General features: G+C 44.5%; 1 protein-coding gene across 1 annotated transcript; it reads left to right on the top strand.

Annotated features, from left to right (window-relative positions):
- Nucleotides 1–4,262: 4,262 nt before the first annotated feature.
- IL1B (interleukin 1 beta) lies at nucleotides 4,263–11,727 on the top strand. Its single transcript, XM_037168003.2, has 7 exons — nucleotides 4,263–4,324; nucleotides 4,752–4,813; nucleotides 5,337–5,388; nucleotides 6,698–6,902; nucleotides 8,539–8,697; nucleotides 10,140–10,270; nucleotides 10,958–11,727. Exons 2-7 carry the CDS (start codon nucleotides 4,767–4,769, stop codon nucleotides 11,168–11,170), a joined length of 807 nt encoding a protein of 268 aa, XP_037023898.2. The 5' UTR covers nucleotides 4,263–4,324; nucleotides 4,752–4,766; the 3' UTR covers nucleotides 11,171–11,727.
- Nucleotides 11,728–19,240: the final 7,513 nt, after the last annotated feature.

Here is a 19,240-nt window from a genome sequence, read left to right as displayed (position 1 = left end):
CTCTAAAGGAAGAGCAGAGGCCTCAAAACTAAAAATCCAATTGTCCAATCCCAAATAAACCTCAAAGCAGAGAGCAAAGGAGAAATGTATCCATGGAGACATATGTGGTTACATAGGACATTTATACTTTCAGATACCAGGGAGACCCACAGGAACTATGGAAGGGAAGGCAGAAGCGTGCTAGGAAGTCAATGCCAAGGATCAGCTGGGATCTGGGGGAAGTGATGGGGACGGCCATGGCTTAGTTCTGTTCTGAACAAGAAAAGAAACACTAAGGAATGGCTCACAGCCGACATTACTACATTCACCCCTGATCATATAAGAAACTAGCTGTGATTATTTGCTTGTCTTCTTGTTTAAAGTGATTGAAGACCATTTGGGTGATGCTAATCTCAGTAAGAGAGGGCAAAAGCCCACGATCAGACATGAGATAGTACTATGGCACTTGCTGCTCTGCATAAATGCCAGTCTCCTTTCTTGGAAGAATGACCTGCCAGGGTACAGGGCAACTTGCAGCTGAGAAGAGTTTGGATGATATAAGAACTGAAGAATTTCCCCAAAACTGAAGCTTCGCACGACATCCTGGCGTGGCCCGCTTCTCACCTCTGCTGTTTTCATTTCCTGGGGCCTGAGTTGCTATCCGCATTACCATCACTCTCCCAGCTGCCCGCCCCAGGGCCACAATCTCTGCCCTCTGTGGTCTGAGTGGACTCCTTGGAGAGACATAGTTTAATGCATGTATTGTGCAATCTGCTTGCATGACACAAGATGTTTCACTTCCTTAGAGAGACAGGATGCTGCCAGGTTTTGAGCGCACAGCTGGGATGAGACATGTAGAGACTACTGTAGGCAACTACGTCAAGGGCATTGCCCCACGGTGCCAAAATTTCCCTTGAGCAGAAAGAGTGAGACTCATACACCTTGGATACCAAGAGATGGAGAAGTATATTCGAAATTCCTACTTCCATCTCGTGCCCTAGGCACAGAATGGCTTTGCACAGGGCTCCAGTCCCCGGCACACCTCCTTCCCTGTCACTGACTTTCATCCCTCCATGGGCTTCTAATCACACCTACAGATTGAGAGCATCTCATGTTCTCTGTCAGAAGAGCCACAGAGCTAAGAGACTAGCAGGTCCTGCTGATCCTGACATAAAAACTCTGAGGAAGCAGGTAGTTCCATGACGGAGGCTTGGGGACTGGTGGTTATTTTGCAGAGTGGATGCTGTGGAGGCAAAACAGAGGAGTCACCAGCTCCCTGGGCAAGGCCTCTGGGATGTCTGCAGAACCCAGGCACCCAATTTTATGAGGGCTTAGAGCTGGGAACAGGCCACTGCTTACCAAACTCACAAGAAATTGATACATTAAATAGGATGCAGCTTTCAGATTCCCTTGGAACTTACAAAAGATAGAACTCTTGTGTCTGCCTTCCATTTTTAAAAATATTTTATTGATTATGCTATTACAGTTTTCCCAATTTTTCCCCCTTTCCCCCCATTCCCTGCCCTCCCAACACTCCAGCATTCTCCCCGGAGTTCATGTCCATGGGTTGTACATATAAGTTCTTTGAGTCCTCTGTTTCCTATACCATTTTTATCTCTCCCCATCTATTTTATGCCTACTAATTATGCTTCTTCTTCCCTGTATCTTCCCCCTCATTCCTCCCTTCCCTCTCTCCACTGAAATCCCTCCATGTGGTCTCCATTTCTTTGATTCTATTTCTATTCTAGTTGTTTGCTTAATTTTTGTTTTCATTGTTTTTCTCTTATTTTCAGTTCATTGTTGTGAGTTTGTTGTCATTTTACTGTTCATATTTTTGATCTTCTATTTCTTAGATAAGTCCCTTTAACTTTTCATATAATAAGGGCTTGCTGATTATGAACTCCTTTAACTTCACCTTATCTTGGAAGCTCTTTATCTGCCCTTCCATTCTAAATAAAAGCTTTGCTGGATGGAGTAATCTTGGATGGAGGTCCTTGCCTTTCATGATTGGGAATACTTCTTTCCTGCCCCTTCTTGCCTGCAAGGTTTCTTTAGAGAAATCAGCCCATGGGAACTCCTTTGTAGGTAACTGTCTCCTTTTCTCTTTTTGCTTTTAGGATTTTCTCTTTATCTTTAATCTTGGGTAACTTAATGATGATGTGCCTTGGTGTGTTCCTCTTTGGGTCCAACTTCTTTGGGACTCACTGGGCTTCCTAGAAGTCTATTTCCTCTGCCAGATTGGGGAAGTTTTCCTTCATTTGAATAAGTTTTCAACTTCTTCTCCTTGTTCTTCTCCTTCTGGAACCCCTATGATTTGGATATTGGAACATTTCAGGTTGTCCCAAGGTTTGTAAGACTCTCTTCACTTTTTTGAATTCCCATTCCTTCATTTTGTTTTGGTTGGCTGTTTATTTTTTCCTTTTGTTCCAAATCATTGCTGTGAGTCCTGGTTTCCTTCCCATTACTGTTGGTTCCCTGAATATTTTGCTTTATTTCATTCTGGGTATCTTTTATTGTTTTTTTTTTTCATTTTTTGACCAAGCTCAATCAGATCTGCATTTTGATTATCAGGGCTTTAAATTCTCCATCAGATAGGTTAGCTGTCTTCTCATCACTTGGTTCTCCTTCTGAAGTTTTGCTCTGTTCTTTCATTTGGGCCCTCCTTCTTTGTCTTGGTGCAGCTGACAAGTTTTAAGGAGGTAGGGCCTTAGGGGTCCACCCAACAGAGCAACTCTCTTCCCTGTGCTACTGCCTGTGGGGGAGGGCCCAGAGGGGGAACAGTACAACTCACCTGCTTGGCTCTAGCCCACTTTTCAACGGACTCTCATGTAAGACTGGGAGTTTCTCCCACAGTGCCAACCATCATAGTCCACCGTCAACTCTGAGTCTCAGTTTCCCCTTAATTCAGCCCCACCCAACAGCCCACTGCTGAGCCACAGCTAGCCCTGCCCACAAGGTCTACGGCCTTGCTGCGGTTTTTCTCAGTTGGCCAGCTGCAAGGTCCACTGCCTTACCAGTCTGGTTGTTCTGATTGATTTTTTTCTTTAATTCCTTGGTTGTCGGAGTTCCATGCGGTTTGATTTTTCTGGCACTTCTGGTTGTTTATTGATTTTAGATTGGTCGTTATCCTCCTTTTGGTTGTGTGAGGAAGCGAAGGGTTTCTACCTACACCTCCATCTTGGCGGGAACTCCTCTGCCTTCCTGATATCAAGGCACTAGCAGCCACACTGAGAATCAAAAAGGTCTTGGTGAGCAGGCCTACTGGGCTGTGCTTGCCCCACAGTAGAATCTATTTCTCCCCTCCCTGTAAAAGTCAGAGGCTCCCTCCAATGGACAGTGCAGAGCCAGCACAGCAGCTGACACATAGTAGGCACACGCTTATTTGAGTGAAAACACTGTCAAATCCCTGCTCACCCACTCAGGCAGCAAACACTTACTGCCTGAGTATGTATGTCAGGCATCGAGGCAGACCCAGCTTTAAAAGAGTTCGCAGCCTCTTACAGGAACCAGATAGGTGAGTAAGGTTTCAGTTCAGTGCTATAGTAAGTGTGAAAATACAGATGTGCCAATGAGGGTAGGGAAGGCCCCTTTTCTAGACTCCATGCACCGGTTATGAACCAGCTGCTCATTCATATTCTGAAATGTGAGGGCTGTCCTGAGGCAGGCACTCCACAGTAGCTGAGTTAAACAAAGTCTGGTGCATTTCTGTACATGAACAACAAAATAGCTGAAGGAGAAATGAAGAAAACAACCCCATTTACAATAGCATCAAAACCAATAAACTACTTAGGAATAAACTTAACCATGAGTGTGAAAGACCTGTACCTTGAAAACTCTAAGACATTGATGAAAGAACTAGGAAAGACACAAAGAAATGGGAAAATATTCCATGTTCATGGATTGGAAGAATTAATATTGTTAAAATGTTTGTTCTACCCAAAGCAATCTACAGATTCATTGCAATAGGCAATTTCCAAAAATTCCAAACAACACATTCTCTAACCTAGGAAAACCACACATTAGCGGCTACATAATCTGCATAGTGGTCACGCTCATTTGCATGATGACACAAGTGCACATCGGGTCTTGGTCCACTGCCACTTGTGCTTCCATGGACTGGGAAATTAGTGTAGTTTACCTTCTCCCAGAAGTCACCATCCATCCTCTTTTTTTAAACTTGGTTGTGACACCAGTTAACCAAAGAGGAAATTTCTCATCTTCCTACTTCTGCTTTTGAAGACCATAAAAATGTGAGGAAGAGACTGGCAGACAGTATTCGTTCCTCTCCGAGGCACAACAAGCTATTCCGGAGCTCCGTCCTCTGCAGCTGGCCTTCATCGCTCAGGTATGACTAGCTCTTTTTTATGTCCAGATTCTAAGAGAGTCTCTCTGTCTCTCCACCTCTCTCGGTCATCTTCTCTCCTTCTTTCTCTTGCTGCCTGGTAGCTGGGCTTTTTGTACAAATGCTAGGTGTACCACTATGCTATGACTTGTGAAACACTCTGGAAATGAATACTGCTTGCAGCAGCTGACACCTGAGAGATCAGTGTCAAAGGCCCCGCTCCAGATCTTCTAACAGATGCACACCTGATTTGGCTTTGGTTTAGCAAATGTTTCTCTCTGGACAAAAAGTGTGGCTCTTTCATGTATTCGTTTATTCATTCAAAAATCATTTCTTCATGTGCTGGCCATGTACTAGGTGCTGAGGGAAACTCACCTATGAAGGCAGCCTTGCATGGCAAGTGGTCACTCACTTTTTCCTCTTTGCGCAGGTTTCTGAAGCAGCCATGGCAGCAGTACCTGAACTCGACAGTGAAATGATGGCTTGCTACAGGTCAGTGGGGAGACTGAGACCAGTGACGGGAACAGGGCACCCCTTCCATCAGCCAAGTGCTGCCTGTGCATGGAGGCCAGATTTGTCCCCTAAACTGTACCATTCTGTGGAAAGTGGGGTTCAAGTTTACCTGGTTTAAATGCTGATTTCCCACAGGAAGTCAGGCCTTGGGAACCCCAGGCATGCCGATGCTGCTGCAGGAACTCCCTGCAGATGGCAAGCAGGAAGTGAGGATGCCAGGTGGAGAGTTCAGGGGGTCCCTTGGCGAAGTTTGACTTCAGCGAGAGGCAAAGCTCAGATTTTAACTGGGCTGTATATTAGGTCCCAGGACCCCACAGGGAGCACCCTGCCTGCCCGGCCTCCTGTGGGTCCCATGCATATCCCCACAGAACTTGCCAGCTTCTAGAAGCTTTAAGGGACCTGCTGCTTGTTGTTTCATATTAACAATGAAGATTGCTTTCAGGAAGAAAAAGTAAAATTGTCTGGGAGACATAGTTGATTACTGTCTCTGTTTTTATTACAGTGACAATGAGAATGACCTGTTCTTTGAGGCTGATGGCCCCCAACAGACTAAGGTGAGACCATGAGCTTAGTATCCAACCCATAGAGGGGCTTTGAACTGGGAAAGGCTTGAGGAACAGGGTTCTCGGCCAACTTGATCCTGTGGTACTTTGTGATGGAACGACTTTCATGCTTTCCAGTAAGACAGGCTAGGCTGCATGCTGACCTGGCTATTGTGCAGCTCCCACGCCACACAGTCACTCACTAAGGCTTGGGGATACGCCCTGCTTGCAGAGGGTGAGGGGGTGAGAGTGGTGAGGAGGTTTGCTGTGTAAGGCCAGAAAGGCAGGCAAGGTTTCAATGCAGATTCGATTCTCCCTTTAGAAAAGGGTCTCAGCCTACATTACTCCCTGGGCCAAGTCCTGAGACCCAGAGCAGATGACCTTAATGTGTCTGCCCACATTTATGAAATCACTTTTTGCTCCTTGGGGTAGAGTTTATGACAACAAAATGTAGATAATGTAAATAAAAAGATGAATTGGCAGTTGAAAGAATATCATTCACTTGCTATTTAACCTTGGACAAGTCATTCTACCCATTTGGACCTCAAGGGAAATGTTTTAAAACCAGCATTAATTGGTTTAGTCCTACCTGGGTGGGCTGGCTTCTCTGTCTGGCCCTTTGCCTCTGCCAGCAGCTCCGCTCTCTGGGCCCTCTGCCCCAGAGCCTCTGCTCTGGGCAGGAGCCTACCTCTCAGTCAGCCTTCCTCTGTGCTGCCAGAGGTCTCTTTAACTGTCCCTCAGGCTTTTAAACCAGCATCATGCCTTAGGACAACTTCAGATAAGCCTTAATACAGTCACACAGTTTCTCTGAATAACAGCAAAGTGGGAACATAGTTCACAAATAGTAACCGCTTTTAACTTACTTGCAGCAAGCTTATGAAACAGTGTTCTGGGGGAAAAAAGAACTTGTTTAGAATAGTAGAAACTTGTTGAATGAGCACAGATGTATACAAAACATTATGATCATCACTGACACAAAAAATTAAATGCATAGTTTAGAGTATTAGGGATACAAACAGGTATAAAGTGTGAGGAGGTAAGAAGTCTGTGGTGAGTGGAGCAGGTGTAAAAAGATACATAAGGTACAAGTGGGATTTATTCTAAAAGAATACCCTGTCAGGCATTGGAAAGCCCACATTCTGGCCTCTAACCTGCCAGGTGCCCTGGGGTAAGCCACTTAATCTCTCTGGTCTTCAGAGAGATGAGAGTTTGCCCTTAGAGGTTCTGTTACCTCTAAGGCCCCTTCTGCCTCTCTGATGACAAAAAGGAAATTTTCTGGCCCAACCTTCTTAACACGCTCACTTCCTTGGTCTTTCCGCAGTGCTCCTTTCAAAACCTGGACCTCAGCCCTCTGGGAGACGAGAGCATCCAGCTGAAAGTCTCCCACCAGCTTTGCGACTCAAGTTTCAAGCGGATCGCGTCAGTCATGGTTGCAGTGGAGAAGCTGAGGAAAGTGCCCATTGTCTGCTCACAGGACTTCCAGGACGATGACCTGAGAGGCCTCTTTTTCTTCATCTTTAAAGAAGGTACTTAATGAGAGCTAAGGGCAGACAGCAGAGCTCTGCTCATTCCCTTCTCAGCATCCATAACGCAACAGTCAATTAAATTCCTCTGAACCTGAAACCTTTGTGAAGAAAAGGGATGATGTGGACTCAGAGAGCTCAGGGGGCCAGGTGGCAGGTCTTGGAAGCTTTGTAGCCCATAGTAACCACCAAGTTCAGTCTGACCACAAAATGCTGCCTGGGCAGCTCCTGGTGGTCGTCAAGTCCCAGGACTGCAGTTTCCTTAGCAGGTCACTGTCCAAGGATCCCTGTCCAAGGTTCTTATGCTTCTAGGAGAACACACTTTTGAAATGTCAGGGTCATGTTCTTTCCCTGCCCCTCAGAGGCACAACTGCAGGCACCAAAGCAGGAGACCACTGAACCCCTCATTGTCATCTAACTCCCACACACCATCTCTATGTAAATGTTAAGTGTTCATTACCCTGTACCCACCAATGTAAAAGAACTATGTGCCTCTGGTACAGACTTGCCCTCCCTTCCTCTCTCTCCCTACACCTCCTTCACCACCCCTCCCTAATGGCCTGGAGGAGACTGAGAATAGAAGCCAAACCAGGATAAACCAGAAATACTGGCAGCTCCCTTTAGGGAAAAGCCAGCGCAGGTGAGGGGAACCAGCAATTGTATACATTTTCTGGACTAAAACAGAATTAAGGAATCTAACTAAAGATTTCCTTGATCTTCTCCAAGACTCTGATGGATTTCCAAAGAAATTTGATTTAATTAATAGAATGTGTAAAACCAACAATTTGGCTGATTATCTAAAACTATCCCCCCAAAAGAAAAAGATAAAGCTACTGAAGTTATGAATTTGCAGCTCCAGCAATTAAGCAATCGGGTCAGACCTCACTAAAAGCCTTCTTATGGTAAAAAGCCAGGTCATCATAGGAAGGACTGCAGAAAACCGAAATGGGATTTAGGAAAAGAAGAGGTAAGCATAGGGTTGCCCTGAGGATTCCGAGGGGGCATTTCCCCTTCTTACCAAGACTTTAGGATAAAGTTGAAATTACTATAAAAGGGAAAACTATGAAGGCCCTTTGATTCCAATGCATAAAATGAACTACAAAACGGTCATTCTCTGAAATATTTTCTCAGTCTGTTAAGACCTCGCTTCTGGGCATGTTCTCAAATTCTTGTTTCAGATAAACTCTTGGAAAGCTTTCTATAGACTTAAACATTCTTTCATTAATACCCTTTAAAATGTGAGGTCCATCAGTGGTGACAGGAAAGCAGAGAAGGCTTAGAAACCAAATTGAACGTCCCTTTAGTTGAAACTATTCTCAAAATACCTTGATTACTACTCAGATTTGCAAACCACTCTCTCATTTTCAGAGCGCCTCCTTTTCTGTTTTCTCTTCATGGGCCGGTGTCACTGAACTGCTGCTTTATATAAGTCACTCTACTGCTTGTCCATAGCAAGCAATAGCGCTGAAGCTTGAACCCATGTCCGATGGTGCCATGTCCACTGTTCTTACCCACCCCAGCTTCCTCTCCACCATGTTACAGTGTCTTGAGGTGTGCATGTCCTCCAACAAGCCAAATCCCCATCATCAGTCCTGCCCTTTTCGTTTTCTACCTAAACAATGCATGTTCCACATTTCAGAACCCATCGATAGCATGTGGGATGACACTTATGAGTGTGATGCACTCCTACAATCGCTGAACTGCAGACTCCGTGACATAAACCAAAAATCCCTGGTGCTGTCTGGACCGCATGAGCTGCAGGCTCTTCACCTCACTAGACAGAATGTGAACCAAGGAGGTGAGTGGGAAATCTTGATTCTTCTCTTGGCATCCTGGCAGCTTGATTACCCTCCACATTTGCAGCAATGTAGAACATTAAGGCAAATTATCAACATGGGGCGGGGGGATATGTTCTAAAAAATAGGTAGCTTTTTGCCCTGGCTGGTATAGCTCAGTGGATTGAGCATAGGCCTGCAAACCAAAGGATTGTGGTTTGATTCCCAGGCAGGGCACATGCCCGGGTTGCAGGCCAGTTCCCAGCATGGGATGCATGAGAGGCAACCACACATTGATATTTCTCTCCCTCTCTCCTTCCCTTCCCCTCTAATAATAAATAAATAAAATATGTTTTAAAAAATAGGTAGCTTTTTGTTTGAGTCCCAGCAATGACACCAGATTGATTCCTTTAGCACATTCACTTTCTGGCAAGAAATGTAACTCTGAGAAATTAGACTGCTTGAACATACCCAGGACCAAGTCCAGACAAGTCATTTAATGACAGCACAATGTCAGTGCTTCTGTTAGAAAGGGGTCATTTGATGGATGTGACCTAAATTCCTGTGGGTTTTTTTTTTTTTCTCGTTGTTGAGTTTGAAAGTAGAATGGTGAGGAGATAATATGTCCTTCCCCATTCCTGGCCCTGCCCCTGCGCCCTGAGCATCTTTCCCACCCAACACCAGATGAGTCCTTATAGGGAAATTTCACCGACAAGCAGGAACTTTTATCTCTCTGCTGTAACTGGCAAGTCTTCCAAGTCTGGGGAGCCCATTAGTTGTGGGAGCTGCCTGGCACCTTGCCACTGTGGCTGAATCCTGTATGCATGGGTGCAGCCAAGGGAGCAGCTGAAACGAACAGTCTGTTCTCCTCCAGGACTACCGACCTTAGAGATAGACATTCTTGAGGGAAGCTTCCCGCTCTCAGCCAGGCCAGGACTATCCTGTATCTTTAGAACTGGGTTGGACGCATGACCTTGGGGCCTCCAACTGAGATAGCTGTGACTAAGGAAGATTAAAATGAGTGTCTGTCTTTGCAGCCACTTTTCATAGCTGAGCCTCTCCTCACCTAAGTTCTTCCTACTTGCCGTTTTACATTCTTGAAATAGATCTGTGCTGAGCAGACTTAGGGGGCCCAGCTTGACCTCTTTCCTGGTCTTTCACATCTATCAAACCATTCTTTTCATGAGGATGCCTCACCGGCCAGTGACAAGATGGCTTCCCTCCTTCCTTCAGTTTTTAAAAATTAGCCCCTAATTCTTCACAGCCGCTGTGATGAGGCTCTGTGAAGCCCTCAGACTTTCTCTGGGAAAGGCTGGAATCAACCAACTGACCCTGATATGGTCTGTGAGAATCTGTGGGGTAGTTCCCACAGAGGAGGCTCAGCTGTACGAGTCCAGGGCCTAGGGGTGGGCCAACCCTCCACTGCTGTGCTTCCCTGACCGCAAGACCTCTCTTCTTTCTCCAGTGGTGTTCTGCATGAGATTTGTGCCAGGAGAAGAAAATAATGACAAGATTCCTGTGGCCTTGGGCATCAAGGCAAAAGACCTATACCTCTCTTGCATGATGAGGGATGGGAAGCCCACCCTGCAACTGGAGGTGAGTGAGTACCAGTGGCCAAAGTGCCTTCTCAGCTCTTCTGAAGCACCCCTACCCCGTCACTGACTTCTAAGACAACCACATTCTGCACCCCCAGAAAAGCTGAGAGTAGGTCTACTTGATAATCTTGCAGAAATATAAATACATTTAATGTAATTGTTAAATGCATGCCATTCACTGCCACTGCAGAAAATGACCTCATTTTGCTGTTGTGATTATGCCCTGTCACTCTCACCACCCAGCAGACTATGAAGTGCTAGGGTTGCTCCATCTGATGGATGACGCTTGGGAAAGTTAATCAGTTCAAGAGACCTGTCGCCTGTTGTTGTCTCCATTCCACTCCCCAAATCACAATCCCTTCCACCCTCCAGCTTTTCCAGCAAAAGCTTCATTTCCAAGTTGAAGTCATTCTAGCTAAGCACCTAAAAATAAAAAAAATACAGCAAAAGTCACTTTTTAAAAAATGCCCACCTCTCATTATGCTCCCTACCATTTAACACTCAGTTTCAGAAAAGGGTACAAGCTCCTTCAGTCACCACATGGGAAGTTGGGGTCACAAAGATAACTCAGGACTCTGGCTCTTGGTTTTGGTTCTTTGGTTCCCTCTCTAACTGAGCCATAGGATGATTTTCTCAGAGTGTCTTTGTCCTTTTCCTCACAAAATTCTTAACTTCTGTTTTGCTGCAGACATTAGACCCCAAAGCTCAGTCAAAGAAGAAGATGGAAAAGCGATTTGTCTTCAACAAGACAGAAGTGATGGGCAAAGTAGAATTTGAGTCTGCCCTGTATCCCAGCTGGTACATCAGCACCTCGCAAGCGGAACAGATGCCCGTCTTCCTAGGAAATGTTAGAGGGGGCCGAGATATAACTGACTTCACCTTGGAAATCCTGTCTTCCTGAAGAGAACTGCACCCAGAGTACCCACATGTGCTGCGTAACCCCAAGGGCTACAGAAATGGGAAAAAATAGTTTGAACATGGCAGCGGGCTGCATGTCGCTGTTGTCTAGTCAATGCCCAGCTGCCTTCCCTGCGCTAATACTAAGGAAACCACCAGCCAGGAGGAGCAGCCCCCTCCTCCTGGGGCCAATCCTCAGACCCTTGGGCTGAGCCAGGCCTCTCCCATCCTCTGCTCACAAAAGCCAACCTGACAGAAACCCCTGCACATGGACACCCTCTGTCCTTTGTACCCGGCTTCTGATGAGCATCCACTTAAATTATCTATTTATTTATTTATTTATTGATGGGTTTGTCTATTTAATTTAGTTCAAGGGGGCCAAGAAGCAGCAGTTTCTGTGAGAGTTCAGTCTTCAATAACTAAGGAGCCAGTTTGATCTGGGTAACTGTGCTGTCTTTATATCAAGTTCTTTCACCTGGCTGAATAAGCTCAGATTATTTTAATAGAAATACTTGTGAATGAGGAAGTAAGATCACACTGCTTCAATAATTCTTCAATAAATTTCACTGAAAAAGAAATTTGTTTCCATGTGGTGATTGACTACTCTTGGCTCTGACCTAGAGGAGGGAAGATGAATGGAGCCAGGAGAGCCTGGCTAGCGATATGGCAGCCCACTCCTCACCAAGTGTTGCCAAGTCCCTGGAAACATGCTGGCCCAACAGAGCCTCCTCCCACCCATCCCTTTCATTCTTGTTTTTCATCAAAATGACATTCAGGGCAAGATCAGCTGAAGTGTTACAGCAACTGAGGGTTGTGGAAATGGCTGCCTGCCCACAATTTCTCTATTCCTTTATTCAAAAACATTTATTAAGCAAAGGCTACATCCCAGGGGTTGGGAGCACAGAAACAAGAACAGTAAGGCGTTGCTACTTAGACAGAAGAGGCAGGGATAAACAAGCAAAATAAAGGCAACATGACAAGTAGAAAAGGGAAAAAATGTCACTTCAGGTGGAGGTACCACTGTGAACAGAGGCATGGGGTGTGAGAATGAATGATGCTGGAGCAAACCTCAGGACTGCAGAAGTCACTGGAAGCAAAGTCAAACAACCCCGGGGGAAAGCTGTTGTAACTTGGATTTCAGACAAAGGGAGAATTTGCTTAGTATTTACAAAGAGTTCCCTCAAAACATTAGGAAAAAAGAACAAGAACAAAAGTTTAATGAAATAAACAAAAACCAATAAATATATTTTAATAGACTGTCAACAAAAAAGAAAATACTATTAGATCTTGGACAGAGTAAAAGACATTCAGCATTACTTATAATAAGATAAAGTAACAGCTAGAGTACCAATGATCTACCAGATTACAACTATCAGAAGTTTAACAACACACCCTGTTGGCAAAATTGCGGGAAGATTTCCACTCTTAAACATTACAGGTGGGAGCATAAATTGGTATCATTCCTACTGAGGAAAATTTTATAATAACTATGAAAATTATAAGTGCATATCTGCTTTGGCCCAGCAATTTCACTGCTGGGAATTTATCCTATAGATGGACCTACACCCTTGTGAAATGACACATGATTAGAATTATTCATTGCACATTACTTGCAATAGCAAAAAATTGAAAATATTCCAATTGTCTATCAACACTTGCTGAATGACACTGGCTAAAAGTATGGGCTGTGACTGATGTCTGGCCACTCCCTTCCAGGTCCTGAGCCAGGTCCCACAGGCTGCTTGAAAGGGTCAGTGCTTCTTCTTCTCTGCAAGCTTTCACCTCCATCCCCTGCACCCAAATCCCATCAGCCTGCAGAGTCAAAAAAGTTATGAAGTCCTAGCCCTAGCTGGTGTAGCTCAGTGGATTGAGTGCAGGCCTGCAAACCCCATGATCACAGTTTGATTCCCAGTCAGGGCACATACCTGGGTTGCAGGCCAGTTCCCAGCAGGGGACTCACGAGAGGCAACCATACATTGATATTTCTCTCCCTCTCTCCTTCCCTTCCCCTCTAAAGATAAATAAATAAAATCTTTTAAAAAAACCCTAAAGCATCTTTAAAAAAAAAGTTATGAAGTCCTTCATTCCCCCAAGAGCAGCAGGAAGTGAGGGCTGAGGACTCCACAACTGCTGCCTGAGCATCCCAATGTGCTGCCACACTCAACCTGGAGAAGAGCCTGGCCAGAGAGGGGCCACCTGGGGCCATGTAGTTTGCATGTGGCCACCTGCCCTGGTGCTGTGTTCATTGTACCAGATGAATGCCAGAAGTGACTCAGCTGATGTCAGTGTGTCAGGTGACAGCAGTGACAACGACAAATTGAGCTCTGCTGCACGAATATGGGGAGAAGGTTGGAGTGGGAGGCATGGCTTCACTCTTACCTCTGACCTCTTTTCCTCCTCTGTAATAATGTTAGATGGGGGTGGGGTCAGGTGATTAGGTCTAGCACCTGTGGTTCCGTTCGTCATCAGTGATAAGAAAGTAACTAATAGGGTAATAGGATAGAGAATAGCTGGGTGGGTGCAATGAGAGGTACTATTTTAAGTGAGGTGGTCAGGGAAGGGAGGAACTTGAGAATGTGGCTTGAGCAGAGCCCTGAATGTAGTTAGAGAAAATGCCAATTTTGCAAAGATTTGGGAAACAGGATGCCAAGAGAATAGGATTGCAATACATAAAGGCTCCAGATCAGAAATGGGCTTAGAATGAATGAGACATAGCAAGGAGACCAACATGGCTGAAGCAGAGTGGGCAAAGAAGAATGTACTAGAGAGGAAGACAGAGAAGTGGGAAAGAGCCAGGTTTCTGTGTAAGGAGTTTGAACTGAGTGTGTCATGCAAAGCCATTGGAAAGTCTTACACATGGGAGGATGATGTCATATGTTATTCTTGCTGTAGTGTGAAGAATGGACCCTGGGGGCAGGAGGAGAAGGTATCAAGAGTGGAAGCAGAGAGACCAGTTAGGAGGTAGTGGCCATGGACTTCCCCGAGATGTAGGTGTCTTGGATGAAGGTACTAAAAGAGAAGGTGGTGAAGGATGTATTCTGGGCACAGACACAACAGAAGTGGCTGCTGGAGTAAATGCAGGAGATGAGAGAGAGCAATTGAGGGACTCACAGGTAAGTGGGTACTTGGGGGCATTTTATGGAAGTGGGGAACCTCAAAGAGAAGCAGGCATTGTGTGGGGGGTGGGTGGGGAGAGAGTTGTGTTCTGGCCAAGTTATATTTGAGATACTTACTCAACACTCACAAACATATAAAATTTGAATGTCCCTTGAGATCAGACTCAGGATAGGGTCACATGCCATGGGTCACCTGAGACCACCTAACAAGAATGTGTAGCTAGAAAAGAGAGAATGGCCCAAGACTAATCCCTGGGCATAGCAACATAGAGAAGCTGCAAGGAAGGAACAGAGCCCTCAAAGGACATTAAAGAGCAGTAATGATGAGATTTAAAAAAAAAAAAAAAAAACGAGAAAACAGCTGGAGAAAGTGGGTGAAGGAGACATGGTTCACCAAGCCCAATGGTGCCAAGAGGTTGAGTACCCATGTACCTGGCCACTGGATCCTGTGAGAAAGAGGCTGTAGGTAGCCATAACAAAAGGGAGGACAGAGCTTGAGGACAAAAGCCTTCCTGGAATATGTTGAGGGGAAAATGAAAGAAGAGGAAGTGAAGCCATTGAGTACAGACAAAACTCCTTTGATTAGTTTCACTGTGAAATAAAAGTGGGTACAAAAAGCGGGCAACGGAACAGAGAAATGCCATGATACCTGGAGGGGGCTGTGGGATCAAAAGAGGATTTTTATGCTTAAATGATGTTTTTATAGTACATCGGTAGGTTCATATGAACTATTTGGTAGGTGGGAGAAAGAATGCAGAAGAGAAAAGGGAGGATTATGGGAGCCAAGCCTTGAGTAACCTATGGGGGAGGTGATGTAGTTTAGTGCAGATGCAAGACGGTTAGTAGTTCTTGAAGTAGATATACAAGGCAGCTTTTTCTTGACTGCTCCTGCCTGAATGAAATAGCACCTAGGGTACACTAACATTAGGTCGCTACTCCCGCAGAGTAGTTCTCCTCTCCAGGGTCCCTAAGCTGGGTCATTCTCACTCTCAGACCAGACAGGCTAAGCTGCCCCAGCCACTGGCAAGTTCTCTCAGAGTAATCTTCTGCCAAACTCCAAATGTTGTTGCAGTGTATCTTCAACCCTTTTAAGGTCCTCCTGGCTTCTAGAAGAGTCTCAGCAGCAACTCCCATTACTTGTTATTATTACCCGGTAAATGTGAGCAGTGGCCATTATAAATAGTAAATGCATAAGAATGCTGACATTTTAAATCATCCATTAATCATTATAATGAGTATAGAATTGTAACCATCAGCAAACATTGGAAAAATCAGGTACTAAAAAAATTAGTTGAGTTCAGTAAATCTGTAGTGTTTGATAGGTATATGGAAAATGGTTAAGATAAAAATTGGGTAAGGATGCCATCTGAAAGATTTCCGTGGGGCTTAGTTGTAAAACCAACTCAACAGCTAAAAAGCCTGGTCTTAAGGTCTTCCACTGATTTAATAGCCTGTCCCCAACTCTTAGAATTGAGTGTTATTCTATGGTTTGTGTCATGTTATGTGAGAAGAGACCAGTAACTGCCTCAGATTCTCAAGCCAGTAGCCCAGATCAAGTCCCTGAAGAACCTCAGGGTCAGAATCTTTGACCAAGGAGCTGTCTGAGATGGTTAATATGATCTGTGCCCTGTGTTAAGTGGGTTTACAACACCAGCAAAGTATTTAAAGAGAAAAATAAAAACAGAGTTGATGACATAAATGAAACCCATAGCTTTAACACTTTTGTATTAAGTTTAGAAATAAGTTTTAAGATTCTCCTGACAATGTCTTTGTTATTTAATGTGTCTAAAACAATTAAAGAAACCAAAATATTTTTAAATCTGAAATATCAACTTTATAATTTCAATTTGAAATGTGTAATTAATATTAGAGTTCTGAATTTAATTTGAAGGGTAGAAGACAATTTGGTTACATTTGGGAAAAGTGTTTGAATTTTCAAAGTTTGATTCAGTACATTTTTTCACTTGCTTTTTTGGAGTTATAGAAATTACCTAGGTGCTTACAAAAATTTTGCTCATTAGATTTTTAAGTCGGCCCTGGAAAATATTTGAAGAGTTTACAAGCATCAAATATATTGAATTTGCAATTACATTAAATTTGTACTTTAAAATATTTAAAGGAGGGAAGACTTCCGCCAAGATGGAGGTGTAGGTGGAGGCACTGCCTTCTCACACAGCCAAGTTTGAGAATAGCAGAGTTTTGCTGGCGAAGGCACAGCCATCATAGTTCACGGAGGGTTGAACTACACAGAAGTCTGACAATGGCGAACCCTTCAGCCAGGCTGGTGGGGTGGGCGGAGCCAGTGGTTGAGCGGGGTTGGGCAGGGGGGGGTCCACCAGACTGACCTGGGCACGCAACCCAGGCACACCGGCAGCTGTGGGGGGATCCCAGGTGTAGAGTGTCGGGCGGACCCACTGAGGCCGCAAAGCGGTAGACCCACTGAAGGCTGACCACAGTTACACATTTGCACACAGATGAACCAGTGAAGGCGCGGGCGGTGGGACAGACCATGGAAGGCTGTGGAGGGGACCCCTATTGTCCCTCTTTGGCCCCGCCCCCACGTAACATCATGGGCCAGCGACCTGGGTGGCCCAGCCCTGGTGAACACTTAAGGCTCCACTCTTCATACATAACAGGCACAAACAGATCAAAACATGGCTCAGGAACAACTCAGAGCCCCAGAGCCCATAAATCTAAGTGAACAAGAAATTGCCAACCTATCAGATGCACAGTTCAAAACACTGGTGATCAGCATAATCACAGAACTGGTTGATTTTAGTCACAAATTAGAGGAACATATGGAGGCTAAACTAATTGAAATGAATGGAAATGCACAGGAAACCAATAGTAATGGAAAGGAAACTGGGACTCAAATCAAGGGAGTGGACCAGAAGGAAGAAAAAAAATGACCAAACAAAAAAGGGTGAAGAAACAAGAATTCAAAAAAAAAAATGAGGAGAGGCTTAGGAACCTTCAGGACAACTTTAAATGTTCCAACATCCAAATTATAGGGGTACCAGAAGGGGAAGAGGAATAGCCACGGGTAGAAAACTTATTTGAACAAATAATAAAGGAGAGCTTCCCCAATCTGGCAAAGGAAATAGACTTCTGGGAAATCCCAAGAGGCTCAGAGAGTCCCAAAGAGGTTGGACCCAAGAAGGAACACACCAAGGCACATCATCATTACATTAGCCAAGATTAAAATGAAGGAGAGAATCCTAGAAGCAGCAAGAGATAAGGGGACTGTCACCTACAAAGGAGTTTCCATCAGACTGTCAGTGGATTACTCAAAAGAGACCTTACAGGCAAGAAGGAGCTGCAAAGAAGTATTCCAAGTCATGAAATCCAAAGACCTACATCCAACATTGCTCTATCCAGCAAAGCTTTCATTTAGAATAGAAGGACAGATAAAGTGCTTCTCAGATAAGATCAAATTCAAGAAGTTCATCATCACCAAGCCCTTATTATATGAAATGTTAAAGGGACTTATCTAAGAAAAAGAAGATAAAAAAGATGAACAGTGAAAGAACAGCAAACTTATAGTTATTAAGAACCACACCTAAAACAAAAGCAAACTAAGAGGACAGCTAGATCAGGAGCGAACTATAGAAATGAAGATCACATGGAGGGTTAGGAATAGGGGAGTAGGAGAAGGAGAAGGGGGGAGAAGGTACAGGGAATAAGTAGAATAGATGGTAGGTAGAAAATAGATGGGGGGAGGGCAGGAATAGTATGGGAAATATAGAATCTAAAGAACTTGAGACACATGGTCATAAACTAAAGGGGGGAATGGTGGGGGAGGGGTATGCAGGGTGGAGGGGAATAAAAGGGGGAAATAGAACAACTGTAATGGCATAATCAATAAAACATATTTTAAAAAATAAAATAAAATACTTAAAGGAATTCATTTAACTATGATAGCAAAGAGAGTTAAATGTTTAGTGGGGTTTAATATAGTAGGCAATGAAATAACTCAGCATCAATTTTTAAAAGTGAAAATTGGCTTCCCATGCAAGATAACAGCATGGGAAGACCTTGAACCCTGAACTCACATCTTCTCAGGAACACATCAAATTTACAGCTCAAGACAGGGCAACTCTGTCTGAAAAAGAACTGAGGGCTGACTGAACAGTTTCTGTACCAAAAAATGAGAGAGAGACCACACAGAAACAGTATCCCTACAGCCTGTTCCAGCTCCAACTTCCAGACTTATGACTTTCCCCCCAGGACTTTCCTCGGCTTGCCTTAGCTACAGTTCTCACCTAGGTGTGACTTGTCCCCAGGATTTCCTGCAGACCACACCCACTTCAGCTACAGCCCTGGTGGCTTACCTCCAGGAATCCTTACAACTCAGACCCATTCCAGCTTCAGCTCTAGTCCTGGTGTTGCTTGCCACCCAGGACTACCCAAGGCCTGAACATACTCCACCTACAACTCCAACAAGTCTGCCAATGAAGTCCTAGTGCAGCTTGCCCCTAAGACTTCCCTGGCCCATCTCCACTTCAACTACAGCTCCGACTACAACTTACAGGGGTAAGCCTGTATTTGCCACCCCTGGGGACTGCCTGTGGCCCATGCATGCTCCAGCTCCAGCTGGCCTGCCAAAGACACTCGACAAATACAGGCTGCAAAAAGGTAGCTCCTAGAAGAGCTAACCAGAAGAGATTGCTGTTTTACCTCAGTCATAGCAACACAGAGAAACAGACAAAATGAAGAGACAGAGATATATTTCCCAAATGCAAGGCCAGAACAAAATTCTAGAAAAAGAACTAAGTGATACAGAGACAAGCAATCTACCAGGTAAAGTGTTCAAAACACTGGTTATAAGGATGTTTAATGAACTTGAGAGAAGCATAGATGAACTTAGTGAGAACTTCAACAATGAGATAGAAAACATTAAAGGGGAGATGGGAAACATAAAAAAATAACCAGTCAGAAATAGAACTACAATAACTAAA

The sequence above is a fragment of the Artibeus jamaicensis genome, unplaced genomic scaffold (assembly GCF_021234435.1).
Source record: "Artibeus jamaicensis isolate MK-2021 breed Jamaican fruit bat unplaced genomic scaffold, CSHL_Jam_final contig_384, whole genome shotgun sequence".
Taxonomy (NCBI): Eukaryota; Metazoa; Chordata; class Mammalia; order Chiroptera; family Phyllostomidae; genus Artibeus; species Artibeus jamaicensis.
The sequence above is the reverse complement of the archived record's forward strand: the minus strand, read 5'-3'. Positions and strand labels throughout refer to the sequence as shown.